At 40.6% G+C, this 24,968-nt stretch overlaps 3 protein-coding genes across 4 annotated transcripts; 2 read left to right on the top strand and 1 right to left on the bottom strand.

Annotated features, from left to right (window-relative positions):
• Positions 1-8,112, bottom strand: LOC5516938 (5-demethoxyubiquinone hydroxylase, mitochondrial). The gene is made up of 6 exons (XM_032386908.2): positions 7,882-8,112; positions 3,024-3,138; positions 2,428-2,512; positions 2,211-2,271; positions 1,966-2,034; positions 1-929 (listed from the first exon to the last, which is right to left on the bottom strand). The coding sequence occupies exons 1-6, from the start codon at positions 8,083-8,085 to the stop codon at positions 852-854; spliced, it is 612 nt and encodes a 203-aa protein (XP_032242799.1). The 5' UTR covers positions 8,086-8,112; the 3' UTR covers positions 1-851.
• Positions 8,113-8,372: 260 nt separating this feature from the next.
• LOC116620875 (gamma-glutamyl hydrolase) lies at positions 8,373-13,521 on the top strand. The gene is made up of 9 exons (XM_032386795.2): positions 8,373-8,574; positions 9,072-9,189; positions 10,056-10,106; positions 10,357-10,441; positions 10,894-11,035; positions 11,482-11,588; positions 11,944-12,040; positions 12,444-12,581; positions 13,313-13,521. Exons 1-9 carry the CDS (start codon positions 8,457-8,459, stop codon positions 13,432-13,434), a joined length of 978 nt encoding a protein of 325 aa, XP_032242686.1. The 5' UTR covers positions 8,373-8,456; the 3' UTR covers positions 13,435-13,521.
• Positions 13,522-14,451: 930 nt separating this feature from the next.
• On the top strand, positions 14,452-24,061 carry LOC5516937 (gamma-glutamyl hydrolase). Of its 2 annotated transcripts, XM_001636932.3 has the most exons (8): positions 14,468-14,818; positions 15,850-15,964; positions 17,632-17,682; positions 19,551-19,777; positions 20,481-20,587; positions 21,085-21,181; positions 22,580-22,717; positions 23,521-24,061. In XM_001636932.3, exons 1-8 carry the CDS (start codon positions 14,701-14,703, stop codon positions 23,640-23,642), a joined length of 975 nt encoding a protein of 324 aa, XP_001636982.1. In that variant the 5' UTR covers positions 14,468-14,700; the 3' UTR covers positions 23,643-24,061. The 2 variants fall into 2 exon arrangements, with proteins under 2 accessions (XP_032242688.1, XP_001636982.1); XM_032386797.2 differs by lacking the exons at positions 22,580-22,717; positions 23,521-24,061 and adding an exon at positions 21,407-21,444 and having other exon boundaries at positions 14,452-14,818.
• Positions 24,062-24,968: the final 907 nt, after the last annotated feature.

Here is a 24,968-nt window from a genome sequence, read left to right as displayed (position 1 = left end):
TAGAGTGGTAAATGATATTTCTTTATTTTACAATGTTAATTTTCATCACGTAAACATTGACTTTCCCACTGACATTAAGCTGAGACACTTTAATTATGCTACTAGGGCTAGTGCCCGTCATTGTTTCCAGTTTGACCATCCAACACCAGCAGTAAATTGTTACAAGTTTTCGTTCTATGTAAGATCTGTTCCAGTTTGGAACTCACTGTCTCAATCATGCTTTAACAATATATCAACTGTAACACAATTTCGTGCGGCCTTGCCTAGCGAGCTAATCCTGCAATGATCGTATGCTTTATTTATTGTTTTTAATGTGTTTTTTGTGTATCATTATTATTACTTGATTGTATTGTTATTTATGTATTATTTATTATTATTTATTTATTTATTCTGTTGTTGTAGTCAACTTTTTTTTTTTTTTTTTTTTTTTTTTTTTTTTTTATCCGTTGGTCCTTGGTCGTCGACCGCTCATTGCCGGATTAGCTTGCTAGGGGCAATTATCCTAATTAAAGGTTAAAGGATTAAAAAAGGTGTAAATTACTACCCCAAAGGTGTCCGTCATAGCAAGTGTAGACTGTATTTAGCAAAAGTTGGGATGAAATTTGATCTCGAGCTTTTGACGTATTTTTTCTAGACTTTATTTGTCACCTATTTTGAGCTATGGAAAAAATGAGAGTATGTTAGCGTATCAATTTTTTTTATCACAACCAGCTCGAGACACCCTTGAGCTAGCTGACCTATAAAAAGCCTGAGGAAAAGGTCAATTTATACCTAAGGGATACGACGATGTGCCTTTTTGTCAGGGAGTCCAACCTTCTTTATATCTATATATCAACCTGACAGTTATAGCGTCATACTCTTTCGGCGACCCATATTGCTGCTCTACATCCGGTTTGTATTACATTCTTCAGAGTCTTGTACATCGGTGCCTAAGGACAAAAGATTCATTGAACATTTGATGGAACTATAATATACAGTGAAACTCTGCTAACTTAAACTCAGATAACTCAAAATCTCGGAACGGATATATAACGGATAAATAAGATTGATTTTTTACATATTTTTTACCTGAATTTTAAAGGATAATATGAACTCAAAACCTGGCTAACTCGAATTTCCAAGCTTTTATCATTTTCCAAGCTTATTATCATTTCTTTTGGACCAAACCCTGTTTTGAGTGAGTTCCATGAAGGACAAATGAATATCAAAATTCTGCTCATTATTTGTACCAAACCACGAGCAGGTAATATACTAATGTACATCCTAATCAACTCAAAGTGATTTTTGTATTATTTTCAAAGTTCAAATGAGTGTGGTTCGACTAGATGCAAAGACAGGATTTGCTAAGGGGAAGGGGAGAAAGTAAAAAGTATCAGATTGAAAAAGTATAATAATATTTGAGGATCTTATGAAATGACCCTTTTTGGATGGTCTAGTAGGGGGAGGGGAGAGCAGGGGAGGGGAGTAGACTATCCAGAGGACCCCCTGGATAGTCTACTGTTTTTATCTACTGTACTGTTAACGGGCATCGCCAAAGTTCCCAGGGTACTGTGTATATAAACCTTTGAGGAACCACTCTTTTCCCAAGGGTGGCAACCCCCTTGTTTTTTTGGAGGCACGCAGTTAAGAGCCACATTGTCAGCAGTTTACTTCTGGTGGTCCAACAAAAAACTCAACCAACAAAAGACAAAAGAATCTATTAGAATCTATCCGCGTTATTAAACAGGCCATCCGTTCTAAATTATCAGTCACATCCTCAAAGAAACTTCCAGTAGACACACTGCTTTTACAATTTCAAAATATTTTTTGTGTTTTTCGTTAAAAATCATTGGAGATTGTTACGTAATCGACCTGAAGTAAATTTCTTATCGGAGGATGATCTTGGTTATGCACATGAAGTGATAACATTTGGTGAGGACAGTAAAAAATGCCTTCAAACAAATTAAAATTCTTTTATAAACTTGCCTGCTCTGCTCCATTTTCGAGTCCTGTCTCAAGGTGCTGCAGCTCCTCATCCCTAAATTGTTGAAGAGTCTTTAAACAAAAGATTCTTTAGTGAGCCTTAGATTATTTTATTCAATCATTAATCATATCAACTTAATACAGTTCAAGCTCTACCAAAGTTGACAACCACCTCAAAAACTTGAGGTTTTTTCTTCTCTTTTAACAGGAGTACCTTGTGAAAATAAAAATGATTGAAAGCAACCAACCTGTAGCAGATCCTTGTGTTTCTCCATTGCTCCTTCTTCTGATAATAGTTCTCTTAGTTGACTAAAGTTAAACAAAGTAATATATTATATTAAGGAAAGAGAAAATGCAATGATCTCGAAATAATGAGCAGTGTTGGAACAACCTTTGGGAATCCTATTTTGTAAATTGAAGGCAATTATGAAAATACACATACAGCAGAGCAAAACTTCTACTCACCTGTCATAATGTTCTCCAATGACTTCTTCGATTGCTTCTGTGCAGGCCATGGCAGCTTCCTTACCAAGCATAGCCGTACCAGCACCTACAAGAAGTTCAATTAAGCCATGCTCACATTGCATGTTAATCATGATTTTTTAAACGTTTAATATTAAATGTTATTTCTAAAGTGTCTTTAAATGGCATTCAGAACTGCTGGGTGGTATTTTGCTGTGTTTCTTTCCACATTTAGTAATTTGAAAGTCATGTTTGAAAGAGGGGTGAGTTTATACTGTACCTAAACAGTTTTATCTTGAGATTTATTTTACAAATTAAGCATTACTGACTTGATTGTAAAATTCTGGCATTTTTAGAAGACATGCATCAAGATATCTACATCTACAGATATCTATAGATCACAAATTTAAAGGCCAGATGTAAAATCATTAAATCATCTTTGGAACACCATCAGAAAATATTTGGGATTCTATTGTATTGTCACTGGCTTATAAAAATAAAAAAAATGTAGTACCTGAATAAAAAGTACATATGCCTTTTTTAAATTGGGAGGTACAATAAGGGAGTGTTTCATAGTACATAATACAGTATCATCTTACCAAGTAAAAATCCAGCTGAGTTCCATAGAGGAGTAAGAAGTGTCGGTCGAACACGCCGCTCATGGATCATGCTCTCAAAAGTTTGAAGGTGTAGTTTTTCTTGTTCCTGCATCTCCTATAGAACAAAGATTAAGCAGCTTTGACAACAAAGTGGTAAGATCAGCATGCAAGGCTGTGTGCAGGTAAGATTTGGTAAGGGACAGACAAGGGGTATAGACATAAGATAAAATGCAAAAGAGGTATAAATATTAAGAGGAAATGTCACTTTTTTGGGAGGCAGGGGAATAGAGAGGGGTTGTCGGTGTGCCATCTCTTACTCTATATACTGTACCGACTATGCAATAGAGCAAGTGCTCACCTAACTTACTTAGTCCTGATTCATATGCCTTGCTCCAGCCGTGCTGCATCTAATTGTTTGGATTGGGCACATGAACAGTTCAACACCTGAATCATGACACTTATCCAAACATCTAGCTTTTATTAAGCAGACTAAATACTTTATTTTGTGCAACAGAAGTTCTGCATCAAGTCAATTTTTACTACTTGAGACCTATGAAGCTAACCCCAATGTATTTCTGTTGATGTGTATGAATCAGGCCTAAATCATAGAGTATTAAATTTGTAGGAAACACAGAATAAGTATAAAGTCATTATCTTCACGATAATTCATTATTATTATTATTATTATTATTATTATTATTATTATTATTATTATTATTATTATTATTATTATTATTATTATTATTATTATTATTATTATTATTATTATTATTATTATTATTATTATTATTATTGCTGTGTCTACTTGCATGGCTTCCAGTAAAGGAGGAAAAAATAATTAGCTGCACAGCTGCCTCCCATTTTAGTCTAAATAACAAGTTTCTGGCTTTGAATCGCATCCACGATTATTTAGAACAGTCAAGAAAAATAATCAAGGAAGTGTTTTAAAGCCAGAAACTTGTTATTTAGACAAAAAATCGGGAAAATTGGAGACAGCCGTGCAGCTAGTTTTTTTTCCTCCTTTATCGGAAGCCGTGCAAGTAGACACAGCGTATTATTATTATCATATGTGATCCGGCAAGGGAAAACGTACACTGGCGAAAAACGTTTTTGGGCAAATCTTGAAGATCAACAAACACTTTTTCTATGATTAGGGAATGATATTGTTAATAATGAGGGAATGATGTTGCTTCGTTATATCGTTCATAAACGATCTAGTTCTCGGGGCACAATCAGAAGAACGTTTTTTAAATTCGGAAGTTCGTTCCCATCAAATTCGAAAAAACGCTATAAAGTTCAGAAGATTGTTCTCTAAAATTCGGAAAGTTCGGAGGATCGTACTCTTAAAATTCGGAAAATCACTCTCTTGAAGTTTTGGAGAACATTCTAATAATTCAGAAGATTGTCTCTAGAAATTCGGAAGAAACAATCCTAAAGTTTGCAGGATGTCCTCGATATTTGACGTATGCAAACTAAGAAAAGGAGTTGACTCTATTTTGTTTTTGCAATACAACGACATGTTAATGGGGACAACAATATGACGGTTCTAATTTGCTACTAAGCTCACGTATCAAACAGACCTCTCTCAAGGAGTCCTCTTTATCTCAGCTTTCTTTTGCAATTAGGATAGTTGCGATCCATAAAGTTTGACAATCAATATTTTAGAGCCGTATGCAAATCAAAAAGCAAGTCGGCTGTTGATAATTGTCTTTTCAAAACCACGAAATGTCAATGGTGACCACAACTCTACTATGACGGCTTTGCGCTTGCTAATGAACTCACGCATCAATAAGACCCCTAAAACGAATCTCCTATATCTGAGCTTTAATTTTCCATTACGATCATCGCGATAGGTAAAGTGTCCAAATTGATTATGAGCCGTAGGCAAACTAAAAAAGCGAGTCAGCTAATTTACTTATTTAATTTACTTATATTGCTCAAAATAAAAAAGGGCAAACCAAGCATTCCTCGGAAGAGTGATGTTGTCCTTTTGGTAACTGTTGTGGTTCGAAATTCATTTTGGTTGGAATTTTTACCAACCAGTTGGAAATTTTTCAACTAGTTAGAAATTTTACAACCAGTTGGAAATTCTCCAACCAGTGCAAGACCTCAGAAGTACCAGGCATCCTTTTTTGATAAGTACGTTGCGGTTAGGGTTAGGGAATGGTTGGGTAAGTCTTTGTCGAAATGAACTTCAAGTATCTTTTGGTTAGGGTTAGGGTATGGTTGGGTAAGACTTTGTTAAAATAAACTTTGCGTAACAAAACTGTGTGATAGATATCTTTATTTAATTAATTAATTTGGGTGCATTTCTTACAAGCTTCTTTAAACGTGATTTGGCGATCATTGTCAAATCGTGGAGGTACTGATGACGTGCAGTGGTTCAACCGATTTGGAGCAATTTTTCCTTTGATGCGCCCATGTTCAGTAACAACTGTGCAGTAATTACTCTCTCCGACAGACACTACTTTTCCAATGAGCATACGTGGGTGAAGACAAGAGGTTTTGTCAGGTCTCTCAATTTGAAGGGCCACAATATCATCCTTCTTGAACTTTTGCTTTTTCTTTCTCTTGGTTTGTTCTACCATTTTCTGGTTGTATGCCTCTTGCCTTTCAATTCGCTTCTGACGTTTGGCTCCTGGCATCTCATCTTCATTGCCAGCCACATTTCTATGTTCCCTGTTGGCTTTAAAACCAAACACAGCCTCGTAAGGTGTCTCGTTCATTGCCCTGTGATGTGTGATGTTCATCGTATATGACGCTTGCGATGTGCTTTCACACCATCTCTTCATTTCTTTGTGGGCCTCACTTTGAAGAATTGCTCTTAGGTCTTCTTTAAAGGTTCGGTTACTTCTCTCGACAAGACCTTGAGTTGTAGGCATACGAGGTGAGCCATGACTGATTTGAATTCCGTTTTTCTCTGCAAATGCTTCAACAAGCCGATTCTTGAACTCTAGCCCGTTGTCCGTAATCAATTTCTTGGGATAGCCGTATAGGGTGCAAAAAGTGGATAGCACGCTAAGAACTTCTTCACCAGTCTTCGAGTAGATAGGCTGCATGTAACAAAACTTTGTGTGGTGGTCAATTATATTTGCTACCCATTTATGAACTTTTGAGCATAAACAGGGGCAATTGCGACTGGAGGGGCTTTATAGAAGAAGGGGGGAAATAAAAGAACACTATTATTGCTCTAATTATTGTGTTGTCTTACATGTCAGTCATTCAATACCCGCTTTCGCTGCACCTATCTTGAGTTACGTTCGACAAAAGTGCGTAATTTTAGACTCCTCCGAAGCCGCCAGGTCACGCAAAGCTTTTGCGTATGCAATTTTAGAATACGAAACACATCTATTTAAGCCCTATACAGGTTCTGGCGTGTTTTCAAACGTTGTAAATTCATTGTAATGACAGCACAGTTAGTCTTTTGTGATATTTTTTGCTTTTTATCCACAAAAGTTTGCACTACGCTCGTAAAAAGATTTAAAGTCTCTGTTTCACGTTAATACACATGCGTGCATTTATAACAAGCGTGACGTAAGACGCGTCATGAATATTACAATAAAGCAAGATTTAACCGCTCATCTTTCGTCACAAGCCTTAGTGGTCAAGTGATAAGGGCTACGGACTTCGAAGCGAAAGGTTGAGGGTTCGAATCACGGTAAGGTATGAAAAAAAATGTAAATTAGACACAGGTAACTCACTTAGTAGGGTATTGAATAAATAGACAACTAAGAGTGTAGAAAGTACAGTGGAGGGAGAGGAGAGGGGGAGGAGAGCAGGTGTAGGGTAGTGGTGTTCTTTGTTCTTTTAATGCCCCCCTAAAAATCCAAGCCCCTGTTTCATTAATGAGTCCCCAAAAATATAATCCCTTTTAGAATGACAGATAACCACAATTTGAAAAATTTCCACTGGTTCGAAAATTTCCAGCTGGTTGTAAAATTACCAACCGGTTGAAAAATTTCCAACTAGTTGAGAAAAATTTCCAACTAAGATAAATTTCCAACCACAACATAACGATTATCAAAATTTAAAAAAACGTTTTCGCCTTCGGGGTTTCTCGCACTGATAAACCCCGGAAGGAAGTTCTTGTCTTCGTGAAGCAAATTAAACTTTCAAATTCTGAAAAGGGAATTGAATTTGATTGAAATTTGAATTTTCTACAGATCTTTGCAAATTTTCCTGGCCGCGCGAAAGGAGATTGAATCGAGTGAATAATTCCAAGTTTTGGGGGGAAAATCTGAAACAACATATTTTCCCTAAGTCAGTTAAAATTCAGAGACAGCAATACCACAAAATCTTGGCGAAGTGTTTTCTATTGCAATGCTTCCCACAATGAAGCGAAGAATAATTTCAAGTCGAAAATTGTATGAGAAAAAAGAAAATATTGTTTTGTTGTAGGTGAGAATGTCATCATTGCAAATGCAGCACGCGTGCACAATGCAAAAACAATTCAAAGACCTGCTAAATTAGGATCTGCTAAATTTTGCATTTTTTGAAGTTAAATAATCATTTGACTACCAGGTTGAGATATAGATGACGGTAAAAGTTGTAACCAAACAACGTTCTTCAGCAATAACTAAGAATACATGAAGACGGGAACCGGTTTAGCATGCCCATATATTTTCTCATGTAATTTAATTGACATCTCGAACTACGTCACAAATGACTGGACCCGGGCCTTTCAGTTCACGGCCTTTTTTCCGAAGGTTGACCAAAATACCTAAATATTACAGATTTGAGTTATTCGCGCGAACGCGTGTTTTATAGGGCCCATACGAACCACATACCATTTGGAAGATGAAAATAAAAAGAATTGAAAAAGTTTATCAACCCTGAAAGGTTAAAGGGACTTTAATACCTTGATCAATGGGCCGATATTGGATTTGCCAAGGACTGCCATTTGTCCTGCGTATATTCGATCCGCTCCTAATTCACCGGCATGGTCCACGCGAATGATTCGATCAATGACATCGTTTGCTGGCTCTCTTCTCGCTCTCCTTGCCCTGGAATAAGAACACAAACTTCGAGTACTACACGATATACGATTCAATCGGGCCGCCATATTATCTTATGTAACTGGAGCCCAGACCCTCTTCCATTTTAGCACAGGGAAACCATTTTAATTGTCTTTCACATACCCGGATGAACGAGGAACGCCTTGCAAAAACAATTTTTTCATCCATACCATTTTACCAATGTCTTGGAGACAAGGAAAATGATTATTTTCTTGAACTGATATTTGGGAACCAACCTTGGAAGCTTCTTAAATGTATTCTGATGATTTTCCCATGAAATCTGAACAGGTATTATTATTTTCCAGTCACTCGTGAAAACGTTGACTGGTGGTTCTATTGACGTTGAAAATTTTTGTAATGTAATTTCGAACTCTTCTGTAATAGTTCAAGTTTAGAATCAATCGACTCCTAAATCAGTATGTTGGGGTATCTCCTGACTATACTCGTGCCTCTTGTTTTATGTTTAAGAAGCAATGCGAAAGAGGCACCTTTTTTCCGTGGAAATAGGGATGTGTTTACAAATCGTCCAATTATTGGTAAGATAATAAGGGAGATTGTTTGTACTGTTTATTGAACTATTGTTATGTCTGTTTATTTATTTGTTATAAGCAAAAGATCACTAAAGGTATACTCCTTTGAAAAAAAATAATAACTTTTCTGATCCACCTCGGATGAAAATCAACTGTTGTATTAGAAATTCACCCAAAAACATACTGTTTTTTTTATTTGATTATTTATTTCTAAATAACATTCTCAATAATATTCACAGTGAAACACCATTAATAAGGGCACATTGGGGACCTATAAAACTGTCACCATTGACAGGGTGGCCTTATAAAGCAGGCTAAAAATACAAAAATATTTTGGAGCTTTAAATCTTTTTTTGGTATAACAAGTGAGGTGAACTTATTAAACATGTATCCTTAGAGAAGGTTTCATTTATTGCTCATATAGTTTTTCTTAAATAAGAATGTGCTTTTTTATATTCTAGGGTAAAATCGCATAATTCATCACTTTTAATGATTATTCTTAGGTGTACTTTCTCAAGACTCATCAGGCTTCAAAAATCTGGGGAAACATGGAAAGAGTTATATTGCATCATCTTACATAAAGTATCTTGAAGCAGCAGGGGCAAGAGTTGTGCCCATAAGGTAGGGGATAGCAATGACGCTTGTAATCTTGTTAGGGAAGGGAAGGAGAGAGGATCAACTGGAAGGGGAAGTGAAGGGGGTAGAGTTGTGCACATATAAGGTAGGGCATGGCAATGACGCTAGTAATCTTGTTAGGGAAGGGAAGGAGAGAGGATTAACTGGAAGGGGAAGTGAAGGGGGTAGAGTTGTGCACATATAAGGTAGGGCATGGCAATGACGCTAGTAATTCTGATAGGGAAGAGAAGGGGTAGGGGGTGTAATCCACTGGAATGGAAGGGGAGGGGCAAGAAATATGCACCCAGAGTAGGGGTTAGCAATGACTTTAGAAATATTGGGAGAAAAGAGAAGGGGTAGGGGGTGTAATCCACTGGAATGGGAGGGGAGGGGCAAGAAATGTGCACCTAGAGTAGGGGTTAGCAATGACTTTAGAAATCTTGGGAGAAAAGAGTAGGGGTAGGGGGTGTAATCCACTGGAATGGGAGGGGCAAGAAATGTGCACCCAGAGTAGGGGTTAGCAATGACTTTAGAAATCTTGGGAGAAAAGAGAAGGGGTAGGGGGTGTAATCCACTGGAATGGGAGGGGAGGGGCAAGAAATGTGCACCCAGAGTAGGGGTTAGCAATGACTTTAGAAATCTTGGGAGAAAAGAGTAGGGGTAGGGGGTGTAATCCACTGGAATGGGAGGGGAGGGGCAAGAAATGTGCACCTAGGGTAGGGGTTAGCAATTATGCCAGTAATCTGGTGAGGGAAGGGAAGGTGGGGGATCCACTGGAATCTGAGATTTGCAATAGAAGATGATGTGGTTGAATTGTTTTTCTGTGAGCATTTATATTCTAACATGTAAGTAAAACATGTTTTTTTTTTTAGAAATGATCTTACGAAAAGTGAGCTGACCAAACTCTTCTACTCCATAAATGGGTAATTATACTTTGTAATGAAAAAAAACTATGTAGTTTGAACTTTTTTGCGATTATGGTTATGAGGCAGACTGTTTAATCTAAGAACATTTTAAAATCCTGTTTGAGATTTAGCAGATTATACATAACAAATTATTCTATACATGGTTTTCCAGTTGCTTTGAATAATAATCTGATTTTGATCTATTCACAAGGGCATTCAACATAGATCATGCAATGCGATTTTTATACTAGTTGTTCCATTTTTTAAGGGTGTTATTCCCTGGTGGTGGTAGAGATCTGTTGTCCTCAAAGTATGCTAAAGCAGGAAAGGTCTTGTTTGATCTTGCTGTTAAGGTAACGTAGGGCAATAACATAATTGTTCATATAAGTGCCCCCCTCTAATAAGCGCCTCCGACAGTGAGAGGAAAACATGGGTAAGTCCTCCCCTTAATAAGTGAATTGGCTAAACGTTTCACACAAGGGGGACTGTTAGAAAAGAAGTAATGAAAACTTGCGGTTGTTCTTGCCAGAGCATTTTAACATTGAAAGCTTGTTTTGATTTGGTGCCTGGAAGGTTTATCTTGTACATTGTAAAAAAAAGCAACTGGATTTTTGGAAATAAGTGCCTCCCTCAAATAAATACTTCACGTGAGACATTGAAAAAACCTTCAGGATGAAAATGGCGGTAGTGCTTTGGAGGTGATGATAAGCAATGTTGCTCTGTTGATGTTAGCAATTGATGGTAGCAATAATGTGATGTCCATGATGATAATGATAACTATTATTTTGTGTAATTTTATCATCAGGCGAATGATGCAGGCGATGTGTTCCCCTTGTGGGGAACGTGCCTTGGTTTTGAACTACTTTTTGTCCTCGCATCAAAAGGGCAACACACCCCAGAAAAATGTAAAGCAGAGAATTATGCAATTCCCCTCAGATTTCAGCCAGGTGAGGATTTCCTACATGGTAAAGAGAGAGACCATAGGTTTTATATGGGTGTGGAATGAAAGGGGGATCAAAGCTCTCACTGCCTGTCTTATTAATAATATCTAATTATTTCTATGATATTTTGGAGTCTTTTTTCGTTTTTTATCAAATTTCTCTGTTCTAACATGATAAAAAAGAAAATATCTTAATTGCTTGAATGAGTGCCGTGGCACTTAAGGCAATTACACTTTTGGGAAGGCACTAATATGAGATGTTTTTTATTTTTTTATTTTGCCTTTTTTTTTCAACATGCAGAGAGTACAAATCCTTCCAGAACCATAACAAAACAAGCTTTTTAAATGAATCAATTGTACTCCAATCATCTCTGTTATGCTGATATAGGGAGTATTGTCCATCTGGGCCAGATGGGGAGCACAGCATACTCATATTGTTCATGTTTAATTCAGATTCCAGGAAAAGCAGAATGTTCCGATACATACCAGAGAATATCTTGAAAGATATGCGCACCAGAAATATGACCCTCAACATGCACAAGTCCTGTATCAGAATGACAGTGAGTAGAATGAAGAATTGTTATACTTTTGCTCTCACTTTTAAAAGTGAGAGTTTTCTACCTTAAAAGGTACTTCCGATCCTTATATTCATATTATCATGTGCGCTGGTAGCAGTGGGTGGGGCACTGGGGGCACATATCCCCCCCTCCCCCCAATATTTTCACAAATTATAAGGAAATAACCAGTAGGGGTGTGGCTGTGCCCCCCCCGATGTTTTCCTGTATTGTCCCCCCCTAATAATTAGATGCCTGCTATAGCTATGTGTTCATGGAGTTGAAATCTTGTGTGAGCCTTAATTTGTAAGATAAGGTGATAACGGAACATATTTGATATATTTCTGGCTATTTCTTTCAGACCTTTAACAAGACCAAGTCCTTGAACACATTTTTCCGTGTTTTAACAACGAACAGGGATATCGACCAAGATGTTGACTTTGTATCAACTGCTGAAGGTACCCTGAACCCTGGATTGCTAATGCTATAAATGTAAAGTGACAATGTCACCAGTTAACTCCCGGTCGATTACGTAACAATCTCCGATGATTTTTAACTGAAAACACGAAAAATAGTTCAAAATTGTAAAAGCAGTGTGTCTATTGGAAGTTTCTCTGAGGATGTGACAGATAATTTAGGGCGGATGGCTTGTTAAATAGCGCGGATTCTAATAGATTCTTTTGTCTCTTGTCGGTTGAAGTTTCCGTCAGCCCTCCGGAAGGTGCCACTTTAAGTGTACTTGCGAGTGCAGTACACAAAATTGAGGGAGAGAATCCTAGGGACATAATTAAGTGGACATAAATAGCGTCTTCAGTCAGGTTTCTTCATGTCTTTATGTGTTTTTATCTGCTGTGTTCCCAGCGTACAAGTATCCTTTTTATGGAAGCCAGTGGCATCCCGAAAAGAACCAGTTTGAATGGACGCACCACGAAGACATTCATCACTCGTACCAGGCCGTCCGCGCGGCGCAGGCGCTAGCTGACTTCTTTGTTAACCAAGGTGAGTCTTGTGTCACGTGATGTGTTGTAGGAATAATTGTGTCACGTGATGTGTTGTCAGAGGCGGATTTAGGGGCCTAGCGGGCCCCAGCCCCCCTATTTCCAGATATTTGGCTTAAAAATAACAAGGAAATACACGGAAGAATATTAAATCCGGCCCCCTTACTTCACCCCCCCTTTTTTTGGAGCTCCTGGGTCCGCCCCTGGTTGTAGGAATACTTGTATCACATGATAGTGTTGTAGGAATACCCAGTAGACGGGGTTGATAAAATTTCGACCAACTGCCATCCTTTAGGGGGCGTTGAAGGATTTTTCGATTCTGTCATCTCTTAGGCTGTAAAAATCCGACCAACTGCTATCCCTTAGGGAGTGTTTAAGGGTTTTTTTTCCGATTGTGCTTGTGTGTTTTTCACGCTAACGGTCGCCCGAAACGTATTACAATACAAGGTGCCCATCTGAGAGGGATGCGCTTGGTGGCGATGTCTCAAGGACCCCAATAAAATTCAGGAAAACTGAAAACTGAAAATTTTCTTGATTTGCCATCTTAGGCATTTCTTAGGGGTAAGAATTGCTGTTGACCACACCCAAAGTTCCTTCCCTCTTTTAGGGTTAATTTTTTTTTTGGCAACGATCACCCCCGTCTGTTTTTGTCAGATTCACTCCCCCACCGCCACCCCCTGGCGCCTGTCATTAGATTCTTTTATTCTCATTTGACTGTGTTTTTGTCGTTAGCTCGGATGAGTCGACATCACTTTAAAGACCCGCTTGAAGAAGGTCGCTCTTTGATATTCGAGTACAGACCCAGGTACTGTTACGAAGAGATAACAAACTTTGACGAGTGTTATTTTTTCTAGTGCCAGTTCAATGTGATATACACTGTAAATAATGTATTTCTAGCATAGCGAATGTCCATGAAATAAAGGAGTGACTATACATGTAAAGTCTGGTTGTTTGTGTCTAGTTTTAGTGAAAAGTGAAAACGTTAAAACTATTCTTTTAATATATGAAAATATTTGAAAAAGTGAAAATTACTCTTTTAAAATATCTTTGCGCGAAGCCTACCTTTTTTTTCGAAAAGATTCCCAATGAATAACGCTTCGCTGGATCGAGTTCCTGATTCGTGTAAGTAATATTATGGGCCGAGTGAAATTTGGGATAAATTTCACGAGTGTTTCTAATGTTCAATTTGGAAAACAATGAAAACCAAGTAAAATTGATTCCAAAATTTTAAGAGGAACCCAATTTTATATAAATTATTTTTTATATGAAAAGGCAAAATTCAGCGCCCGGCGTCCAATCGGCCGCCAGTAAAAAAAAAATACCCACGCTCTAAAGCTAAACATCGACATGACACACAATTGTGTGTTTTATGTGTATAGTGCGTGGCTGTCATTATGTGTGCAGTGTGTCTAATAACGGCCGCTTTGTCGCACCAGTTTACTTCCGGATGGCCGATGGAGAACTTAATCGACAAGAGACAAAATAATCTATTAAAATCCGTGCTATTTAACAGGCCATTCGCTCTAAATTATCAGTGACATCCTCAAAGAAACTTCCAATGGATCGAATGAAATTTTGGTCGCGTTTTTAATTAAAAATCTTTGGAGATTGTTACTGGTGATATTGCCACTTTTATCAAGGGCGGTAGCAACAGAGATTGTTAGGCTATAAAATCCTGATTATAAACCAAGAATTTCCCTAAAATTTGCCTTATTTGTAACAAGCTATTTTTAGCTATATGAGTCGGGCACGTTTCGGCTAGCGCGTCGGGGGCTGTTCGCCCACCACGGAACAATAGCTCGGATTACACAACGAAACTAGACCGGGTTTTCTACTCAAACACAATAGCGCGTCGCAAACTAGGCACATTTAAGCCGGATTATAGGGAAATTCTTGGTTTATTATCAGAATTTAGCCTAACGATCCCTGTTCCTACCGCCCCTTTGTTTAATATTGCGTGACATGGTTGATTGACCACCCTCTATGCGTGACATCTTGTGACTGCACACGTGAGGACGCCGTGACTCGACGCAACAATAACAAACACGCGCTCCGAGAGACTCATTTATAACCTTCAGCTCTTTAGCAGTCCTCCACATAAGGATATATTAGCTACAATTATGCCGTTCATTCGAGAATTAGTTGTAATTTTATCGCTATTTTTCGTCGGTTCTGCGAAGGCTCGATCGATCCAACATCCAACAAGAGATGGCTTGTATACAAATCGACCAATAATAGGTAGGTAAGAGCAAAATAGTTATCTTAGTTATTATTTAAGTAAAGTTTGCCTCTCTGATAATTTTTCAAGTCGAGTTGCCCTAGACTTGTAGACACCAGGAGAGGAGTCTGATAACCCCGCTTTGCTTTATTTATTATATCGCGTAGAAAAATAATCATTAACGTAGATAAATGAAAACCCTGCCCTGCTCACAGAGCTTTCTTCAAACGACCAAAACAACGCAAGTTGACAAAATCGCGAGTATAAGCACAACCGAGAAACACCAGGGAAATACCTCTGTTTGCAGAATAAGATAACACGAGCACTCGAAATCTCGGCATCTATAAAAATGGAAAGTACTTGAAGCGAAACAAAAACTGCTTAGTTTTTGTTTCGCTTCAAGTACTTTCCTTTATATGTAATCCTCTATAAGAGGAACTACAGTATTAAAAAAAGTTTTTTTATTAAGAAAGACCGCTTTTTCGTGGGGATTATGCGATCCCCCTAAGTTTCCCTCATTCATCCCAACCTGGGGGCTGCAAAGGAGTAGGCATCCAAGCCCGCCTTGCTGTTAAGGTTCACAAATAATTGCTCCAGTTGAAGCCTAAGTGTCAGGACCCTTTATTGTTCCCTTTGAAGTATATACCGCTCGGGTTATTCCAATCGCATTGATAGGTGAATTATTTCAACAGATGAAGGTATGTTAAAAAGATGTAACTCCCCGGGGGGGTGTGCCCGTCGTATTTTTTAGGGGTCAAAATCGGGCCTCAGGTATTTTTTAAGGGTAGAAAAAATGGGCTTTTCTCTTAGAAATGGTACTTTTTAGGGCTAATGAGGTATTTTTAGGGTAGCAATTTTGGGTCGTGCAGGTATTTTTAGGGGTATTTTTCGAATTTCCCGACGAGCATCCCTATCACTTCTACCCTGAAGAACCCCCTGGGTGTAACTCATTATTACCGTGCCAGACGATCGTCAAACAACCGTGCAATTCAGTTGTATCGGTCGTTGAGCTAGTTGTTGTGTTTCCTGGTTTTTTTTTATATATATTCAGGCATTTTAGCCCATGACATTGATGATGATATCATTAAGAAGTATGGCAAGTCGTTTATCCCTGCTTCCTATGTCAAATACTTGGAGTCAGCTGGCGCGAGAGTTGTGCCCATAAGGTAAAGACTGTTACCGCAATAATTTGAATAAGCGCCCGGGTCTTTAGGGGAACGCTAGTTTGAGAGGGGGCGCTTATTCGTTTCGGCGAAAAATACCAGCTTCAGAAGGGACAGAACAAAACTTGCGCTTATATGGATAAAGAAGCGGGAATCGACTCATCTTTGGTCCGTTATTGCGCGCGCTAGTATTTCAAATTTTGCCGCGAAGATCGCTGATTGGTCCATGTGCGCGCATGCGCATGCAATAAATACTGGACCCTCTTTTACGCCAGAATATCGAGCGCAAAGAGAGTCCCAGGTCTGAACAAGAGAGCATAAAGCCCGGCGCACACTGTGAACAAAACTTCATTAGTGCAATTTGCTCACTGCCTCGCGAGGCCAAAAACTCACCGTGTGCGGACGTCGATCGAACAAAATCACGTCTCGCGAGCAACTGAGGCAAAATTCTCACCTGCGTGAGCTGTTAGACTTGTTTTCTTCTTCCGAGTTATTTTACATGATCTCTTGTCATTCGAGTTAGCAAAACAACAACATGCAACCCTCGGGGGAGTAGGACAAAATAAAAGGAGCAAATCCTCACGCGCAGTGGTGGGGTGGTGGTTACTAAAAATAGCCAGATTCGGAATCGACATGGTAATGGTAATACCAAAGTGTCCCTCTTTTATCTTATGCTCTCTTGGTCTGAACTAATAAAACATATGATGGGAAGATTCTTGAAAAGGTGGGAGGCATTGCCCCTAGACTCCTTCTGGTTCTGCCATGGTTAGGTTTGACCTCGAATAAAAGAGCAGATAGATTGCAAAAAAGGATGGTGACGGGATATATTAAGAAATTTTGGCGCTTATGGTAAGGATGTTTTCCAAAGAAATGTGCGTCACTGTTTCGTCCATGATTATCTGGCACAACAGAGCGACAGCGACGACAGAAATTAAAGACTAGCTATATCAACTCGAGGTTGAAAAAGTAGGTTGTACGCCTCTGAAACAGAGTAGTTACGCTGACGTTTCGAGCGTTGGCCCTTCGTCGGAGCAAAAGGAAGACGAAGTGCTAACGCCCAACGAAGGGCCAACGCTCGAAACGTCAGCGCAACTACTCTGTTTCATGAAGCGTACAGTACAACTTACCATATAAAGAAACTGTTTAGGGGTCTGGTACCGAGGAATTTCAGTTTCTTTTCAGAAGCTTTCTCTATTGAATAAAGATGGTCACAGTCACTTTTAATTCTCTTCTGAATACAATTCACAAAGTTTGCGAAGCACCTGCGGTACGGAAGCCCTAAAAATGACAAGAATCGTGCAGGTTTTCCAAATAAGGATTATATTAGTTTCCTTATATGGAAGTGACCGCGTCTGGAAAACGACAATTTTCGGCTAAATTTTCTTGATATGTTTTCAACATCGTGTTGATTTATACCTTGTCTACACCACGCCTACGATGTAGTCTTCCTACAGCTTGTCTGTTGTCTTTCTATAGTTATACCAGAATTAAAGGCTAGGTTCCCGTATAAGGCGAACCCAAATCACGCAATCGTTGGGTTCTCAGTTGTCTCTGGTTGTAGCGAAAAGATTCTAACAAACACCTTGAGATTTGTCCGTATAGAGTAAAATCTGTGCAGTTTACACACCACTCTTTTTGTTTTCTTACTGATCTGTTATGTCATGTTACAGGGATAATCTTACTAGTGACGAACTCAAGAGTTTATTCTTAAAAATCAACGGGTAAGTATTATACTGTTTGCCAATGTATGTAATTGTATCTAATTTCCAAGCGCATTGGCAAGCTTATAGTCCAGGCCCGTATCCAGGGGGGGGGGGGTGGGGGGGGGGGGGAGATACTGAGAAGGCATAAAAAATCATTTTTTTTGTTCTTTCGGAGGGAAGATTTTCATCAGAGAACTCCCCTCCCCCCCCCCCCCCCCCCCCGGAAAAATTACGTCCACTTTTTCGATTTCGCACCCCCAAGAAAAATTCTGGGTACGGGCCTGTAGTCTCGATATCAATCTGCAATACTGTGTCTTGGATTATCGATAGCTTTTTACCCTGTGGTTTTAATCAATGGGCCTGTTGTACCCAAAAGTCGCAAAAGTTTGTGACTTCTAACTTTGACCAATGTTCATTTTCAACCGATGCATTTAAATGTTAAATCAAGACACGGCTCGTCAGTTCAATATGTGATAGAGGATATCAGACACATCTTTATAGTGGTAATGCGCTATGTATGAACACATCTCTAGTGGTAATGCGCTATATATATATATGAACACATCTCTAGTGGTAATGCGCTATATGTGAACACATCTCTAGTGGTAATGCGCTATATATATGAACACATCTCTAATGGTAATGCGCTATGTATGAACACATCTCTAGTGGTAATGCGCTATATATATATGAACACATCTCTAGTGGTAATGCGCTATATATATATGAACACATCTCTAGTGGTAATGCGCTATGTATGAACACATCTCTAGTGGTAATGCGCTATATGTGAACACATCTCTAGTGGTAATGCGCTATATATGAACACATCTCTAGTGGTAATGCACTATATATAAACACATCTCTAGTGGTAATGCGCTATATATGAACACATCTCTAGTGGTAATGCGCTATATATGAACACATCTCTAGTGGTAATGCGCTATGTATGAACACATCTCTAGTGGTAATGCGCTATATATGAACACATCTCTAGTGGTAATGCGCTTTATATGAACACATCTCTAGTGGTAATGCGCTATATATGAACACATCTCTAGTGGTAATGCGCTATATATGAACACATCTCTAGTGGTAATGCGCTATATATGAACACATCTCTAATGGTAATGCGCTATGTATGAACACATCTCTAGTGGTAATGCGCTATATATTTGTGGTATTAATTTGTTTGTTTTATAGGTGGTGAGTTTGGACAAGAAAAAAAAGTACTCCGAATTATGTTAAAATTACTATTCTTTAAGAAAAAGAAAAAATAATTTAGCTTTAAAATGAGATATGGCTTGTTGGTATTTGCTTTTATTGAATGCGAGCGCGAGGGTAGATTTCCTAGCATTGAACATGTGGCACAAAGGTAGTTACATTGCCAAGACATGCAATTGATGCCTCAAATTCTTTCTTATGCCTAGTGCACACTAGTGACATAACGACATAACAACATAGGCGAGCGCACTCTTTTAAGCCCGACATAACGACATGGACAAAATGACATAAAAGAAAAAAAACATGTTTTTTCTCTTATGTCGTTATGTTCATGTCTTTATGTTGGGCTTATGTCAAAATGTCGAACCATTCACACTTGAATATATGAACATGAGGGTGCACGCGCTTATGTCGTTATGTCACTAGTGTGCACCAGGCATTACTCTTTACTTAGCGCAACTCAGTCTGGCTCATGCAAATTATGTACATTTGTTTTATTGATCACAAAACATGCGCTACGAATGCGTATTTGACACAATAAACAGTAAAAAGTGCAGTTCATGTGAAGTAGAACACTTCTACTGGAAAACGGAGATTGTTGTCGGTTAGTGATCCATTGTGTTCCTTCAGGCTCATTGATGTCATATTGGCCATTTCTACAGCGTTCTGTTTCCTGGTGGCGATAGCGATCTATGGAAGTCCGGGTATGCCCGTACCGGCGCTGCCATATTTGACCTTGCCATGGAGGCGAATGATAACGGCGATGTGTTTCCGTTATGGGGAACATGTCTGGGATTTCAGTTACTGCATGTGCGGGCGGCCAAAGGGAAGGATGTTCTCACCAAGTGCAGCGGCGAGAATGTCAGTCTGCCTCTTAATTTTACCGATGGTGAGTGTATAAGGTAGTGTGCAGAGGCGGCGCCTGCGTATTTGTCATGGGAGAGGGACATGGGAGTCTAAAATCACCACCCCTTCCCCCCTCCCGCCCATTAGGGGCTAGGGCGTTCAGCGTTCTCGCTTTGTGGTCATTTCCAAACTGATAGCAATAGAAAAAGCGAGATATTATGGACAGAAACAGATAAAAAAATAACCTAGGGACATATAGGGGAGTTAGAGATTACAGACCATTCGTCCGCGTGTAGAACTTGGAGGTTTTTACGTCGTGGTTTGGTTGAGAACGGCCGAAATGCATCAGACAGCTCGTCAAAGTTCAGAGGTGCTCCTCCATTTACCACCACCACTTGACTGCTTAGAGGGTATTAAAGTTAGTATCAATAGGCCAAATAGGCAGCCTTTTCCTCTTACTCCCTAGCCAGGACTTGCATTTACGAGACCATTAACGCTTTTAGCATTTGCCCATGTGCACATAGGAAATTTCCTCAGGAAAACAAGTACATTTATGATCTACTCGTATAGTCCTTCAACTAATTCGATTTCCTTGGAGGTCTCAGTTATCGAGTGTCAACTCTAAGAGATAGCTAAATCGAAAAAAAAACACGTTAGACACCCCCCTAAAGAATAGCAATTTTTCACATGATCATTTCCTACACTTTACTCTAATAATAACGATCCGCCTTCCCTCGTGTTGATAGGTTATAAGGACAGCCGTATGTTCCGAAATGCGCACAATGATGTCACGCAAGACATGGCTAAACTCGGCGTTACCCTAAACATGCATGTGAATTGCGTGACTGTCGAGGTAAGGCTAGTCTACTAAGGCTTTTGTAACTAAGGTTACACTCCAGGAGCCGAAAATCTTTATAGGGAAGTGTCCAATTTGCTTTGAGTTAGTTAAGGCTATAAATGAACAAGGGTTTTTGGTTATTATTTGAAAAGTAACGATCTGTTTACAAGAATTTCAAAACAACCATTCACAATTTAAGTCCGATACAGGCGCGTACCCAGGATTGACTGAGGGGGGGGGGGGGGGGCAGTCATAGGGATCATATGGAAAAAGCATAGTATTTGAAGATTCCTTAATAGAAGTGGCCCGACTTTTTGGCCGCCAAGGGGGGGTACACCCCCCTGTGTACGCGCCTACGATATTTGAGTGACAATATTGGATTGAAAGTTTCTTATTTACTTTCTTGAATTGGTTTTTAATGGATGCTTTATTTCTTTTATTGAGCGGGTGGGTAAAATGGCAGTGTGATTGGCGGTTTAATAACTCTCCAGGATTTTTTTTAACTTTTACAGACCTATGAAAAAGAATCTTCATTGAGCAGCTTTTTCAAGAAGTTATCCACCAATATGGATAAGGATGATAAAGTGAAATTCGTTTCCACCGTAGAAGGTATTTAACATTCATCCAAGGCAGCGGGCAATTTACGAGGATCCACAATAACCCGAAACCCTGTTATCCCAACTGTGCTCCCCCAATATTTTCAAAAATAAGTAGGAAATGTCCAGGAGAGCCGTGGCTGCCCCATATATTCGTAGAGTTGACCAATATGTCATCTTCCCACAGGGCTGAAGTACCCTTTAGCGTAGAGTTGACCAATATGTCATCTACCCACAGGGCTGAAGTACCCGTTAGCGTAGAGTTGACCAATATGTCATCTTCCCACAGGGCTGAAGTACCCGTTAACGTAGAGTTGACCATCATGTCATCTTCCCACATGGCTGAAGTACCCGTTAGCCTAGAGTTGACCAATATGTCATCTTCCCACAGGGCTGAAGTACCCATTAGCGTAGAGTTGACCAATATGTCATCTTCCCACATGGCTGAAGTACCCGTTAGCGTAGAGTTGACCACTATGTCATCTTTCCACAGGGCTGAAGTACCCGTTAGCGTAGAGTTGACCACTATGACATTTTCCCACAGGGCTGAAGTACCCGTTAGCGTAGAGTTGACCATCATGTCATTTTCCCACATGGCTGAAGTACCCATTAGCGTAGAGTTGACCAATATGTCATCTTCCCACATGGCTGAAGTACCCGTTAGCGTAGAGTTGACCATCATGTCATTTTCCCACATGGCTGAAGTACCCATTAGCGTAGAGTTGACCATCATGTCATCTTCCCACATGGCTGAAGTACCCGTTGGCGTAGAGTTGACCATTATGTCATTTTCCCACATGGCTGAAGTACCCGTTAGCGTAGAGTTGACCACTATGACATTTTCCCACAGGGCTGAAGTACCCGTTAGCGTAGAGTTGACCAATATGTCATCTACCCACAGTGCTGAAGTACCCGTTAGCGTAGAGTTGACCAATATGTCATCTTCCCACAGGGCTGAAGTACCCGTTAGCGTAGAGTTGACCAATATGTCATCTTCCCACAGGGCTGAAGTACCCGTTAGCGTAGAGTTGACCAATATGTCATCTTCCCGCATGGCTGAAGTACCCGTTAGCGTAGAGTTGACCAATATGACATTTTCCCACAGGGCTGAAGTACCCGTTAGCGTCGAGTTGACCACTATGTTATCTTCCCACAGGGCTGAAGTACCCGTTAGCGTAGAGTTGACCACTATGTCATCTTCCCACAGGGCTGAAGTACCCGTTAGCGTAGAGTTGACCAATATGTCATCTTCCCACATGGCTGAAGTACCCGTTAGCGTAGATTTGACCAATATGTCATCTTTCCACATGGCTGAAGTACCCGTTAGCGTAGATTTGACCAATATGTCATCTTCCCACAGGGAGGAAGTACCCGTTAGCGTAGAGTTGACCAATATGCCATCTTCCCACAGGGCTGAAGTACCCGTTTTATGGTACCCAGTGGCACCCTGAAAAAAACCAGTTCGAATGGACGTACGAGGAAAATATCAACCATTCCTCTGAGGCGGTCAAAGTAGCGCAGTATGTGGCGAACTTCTTTGTAGATCAAGGTAGGAACCAAGAGATTCATACATTAGCATATGCTCACATAGGGGCAACATAGACAGGGGCGACGGACGTGTAGGGGCAGGGGGGACGTGTAGGGGCAGGGGGGGCGGACGTGTAGGGGAAGGGGGGGGGACGTGTAGGGGCAGGGGAGGGGGCGGACGTGTAGGGGCAGGGGGGACGTGTAGGGGCAGGGGGGCGGACGTGTAGGGGCAGGGGGGGGCAGACGTGTAGGGGCACGGGGGGCGGACGTGTAGGGGCAGGGGGGGGCAGACGTGTAGGGGCAGGGAGGGACGTGTAGGGGCAGGGGTGGCGGACGTGTAGGGGCAGGGGGGGGCGGACGTGTAGGGGCAGGGGGGGGCGGACGTGTAGGGGCAGGGGGGGCAGACGTGTAGGGGCAGGGGTGGCGGACGTGTAGGGGCAGGGGTGGCGGACGTGTACGGGCAGGGGGGGCGGACGTGTAGGGGCAGGGGGACGTGTAGGGGCAGGGGGACGTGTAGGGGCAGGGGGACGTGTAGGGACAGGGGGGACTTGTAGGGGCAGGGGGGCACTTCTCACTTTTATGAGAAGAAATGCTGTTTCTTTGCATTTAGTTTTACAAGTGTTACATCTATAAATCGATTGCTTGATAAAAGACGATATCATACATTTTTTAACTGTTTATATTCATTTTCATCTGTAGTCTATGTCAAACACAGGTAGCCCACTCTTTATATTTACGGATTTAGATTCCTGTGCATGCTAGAAGACATTTATCATCTTATAATTGAAGAAACACACGTCTAATGTTGACGTCCATTATCCACAGCGAGGCTGAGTAAACACCGCTTCAGCAGCAGAGAGGAAGAAAGTGCTGCGCTTATCTATAATTACCAACCAATCAAGTGCTTCCCCGATGTCACGCACTACGAGCAGTGTTACTTTTTTTGATGCGGGAGAATGCTGTCATGCAATCTACAATTACCATACCGACCAATCGAGTGCTTCCCTGATGTCACGCACTACGAGCAGTGTTACTGTTTTTGATAAGGGAGCATGCTCTTTAGTATAATACAGACTACCACATCGGATACTATGGGGTTGCTGTCATGCAAACTGCCAATGCCTTTGGTCTACTGTACCACAAACATGTTTGTTTTACTATTCCCATTTTTCACACTGGCCGAAACCACCTCAAGATTTGCTCTGGTGATGCAAGGGCAGTAAGGGCACCCACGCACCATATAGCAAAAGCCTGGGGCGACCTCAAACAGTGCAAGCACAGGCTTACCACTCTTATGTTATTCGCTGAAGGGATCTCGGGTTTTTTTTGTTTTTTCTGTCGTAGAATAAAGGTCTAAAAAACACCACATTATTGCAGTACTATATCGGGACCATCCAAGCGGGATTTATCTCACGCGTGTTGTACACAGATTTGAGTCTAGCCCGAGTATCAGTATATACTTCATAGGGAACGATAGAAGGGCCTGACACTCGGGCCAAATTGAGTCTAGCCCGAGTATCAGTATATACTTCATAGGGATCAATAGAAGGGCGCGACACTCGGGCCAAATTGAGTCTAGCTCGAGTATCAGTATATACTTCATAGGGACCGATAGAAGGGCGCAACACTCGGGCCAAATTGAGTCTAGCTCGAGTATCAGTATATACTTCATAGGGATCGATAGAAGGGCGCAACACTCGGGCCAAATTGAGTCTAGCCCGAGTATCAGTATATACTTCATAGGGATCGATAGAAGGGCGTGACACTCGGGCCAAATTGAGTCTAGCTCTAGTATCAGTATATACTTAATAGGGATCGATAGAAGGGCGTGACACTCGGGCCAAATTGAGTCTAGCTCGAGTATCAGTATATACTTCATAGGGATCGATAGAAGGGCGTGACACTCGGGCCAAATTGAGTCTAGCTCGAGTATCAGTATATACTTCATAGGGATCGATAGAAGGGCGTGACACTCGGGCCAAATTGAGTCTAGCTCGAGTATCAGTATATACTTCATGGGGATTAATAGAAGGGCGTGACACTCGGGCCAAATTGAGTCTAGCTCGAGTATCAGTATATACTTCATAGGGACCGATAGAAGGGCGTGACGCTCGGGCCAAATTGAGTCTAGCCCGAGTATCAGTATATACTTCATAGGGATTGATAGAAGGGCGTGACACTCGGGCCAAATTGAGTCTAGCTCGAGTATCAGTATATACTTCATAGGGATCGATAGAAGGGCGTGACACTCGGGCCAAATTGAGTCTAGCTCG

This window comes from Nematostella vectensis, chromosome 12 (genome assembly GCF_932526225.1).
Source record: "Nematostella vectensis chromosome 12, jaNemVect1.1, whole genome shotgun sequence".
Lineage (NCBI taxonomy): Eukaryota > Metazoa > Cnidaria > Anthozoa > Actiniaria > Edwardsiidae > Nematostella > Nematostella vectensis.
The sequence above is the reverse complement of the archived record's forward strand: the minus strand, read 5'-3'. Positions and strand labels throughout refer to the sequence as shown.

Excerpts from the sequence above, each read along its gene's own strand:
- LOC116620875 (XM_032386795.2), top strand. The coding sequence starts at position 8,457 with ATGTTGGGGTATCTCCTGACTATACTCGTGCCTCTTGTTTTATGTTTA. Across the intron at positions 10,442-10,893 it reads TGTTTGATCTTGCTGTTAAG|GCGAATGATGCAGGCGATGT; the intron begins GTAACGTAGGGC and ends TTTTATCATCAG. Across the intron at positions 12,041-12,443 it reads CTTTGTATCAACTGCTGAAG|CGTACAAGTATCCTTTTTAT; the intron begins GTACCCTGAACC and ends CTGTGTTCCCAG.
- LOC5516938 (XM_032386908.2), bottom strand. The coding sequence starts at position 8,085 with ATGGCGGCCCGATTGAATCGTATATCGTGTAGTACTCGAAGTTTGTGT. Across the intron at positions 2,272-2,427 it reads ATTGGAGAACATTATGACAG|TCAACTAAGAGAACTATTAT; the intron begins GTGAGTAGAAGT and ends GTTTAACTTTAG. Across the intron at positions 930-1,965 it reads TCGAAAATGGAGCAGAGCAG|GCACCGATGTACAAGACTCT; the intron begins GCAAGTTTATAA and ends TTTTGTCCTTAG.
- LOC5516937 (XM_001636932.3), top strand. The coding sequence starts at position 14,701 with ATGCCGTTCATTCGAGAATTAGTTGTAATTTTATCGCTATTTTTCGTC. Across the intron at positions 21,182-22,579 it reads ATTCGTTTCCACCGTAGAAG|GGCTGAAGTACCCGTTTTAT; the intron begins GTATTTAACATT and ends ATCTTCCCACAG. Across the intron at positions 22,718-23,520 it reads GAACTTCTTTGTAGATCAAG|CGAGGCTGAGTAAACACCGC; the intron begins GTAGGAACCAAG and ends CATTATCCACAG.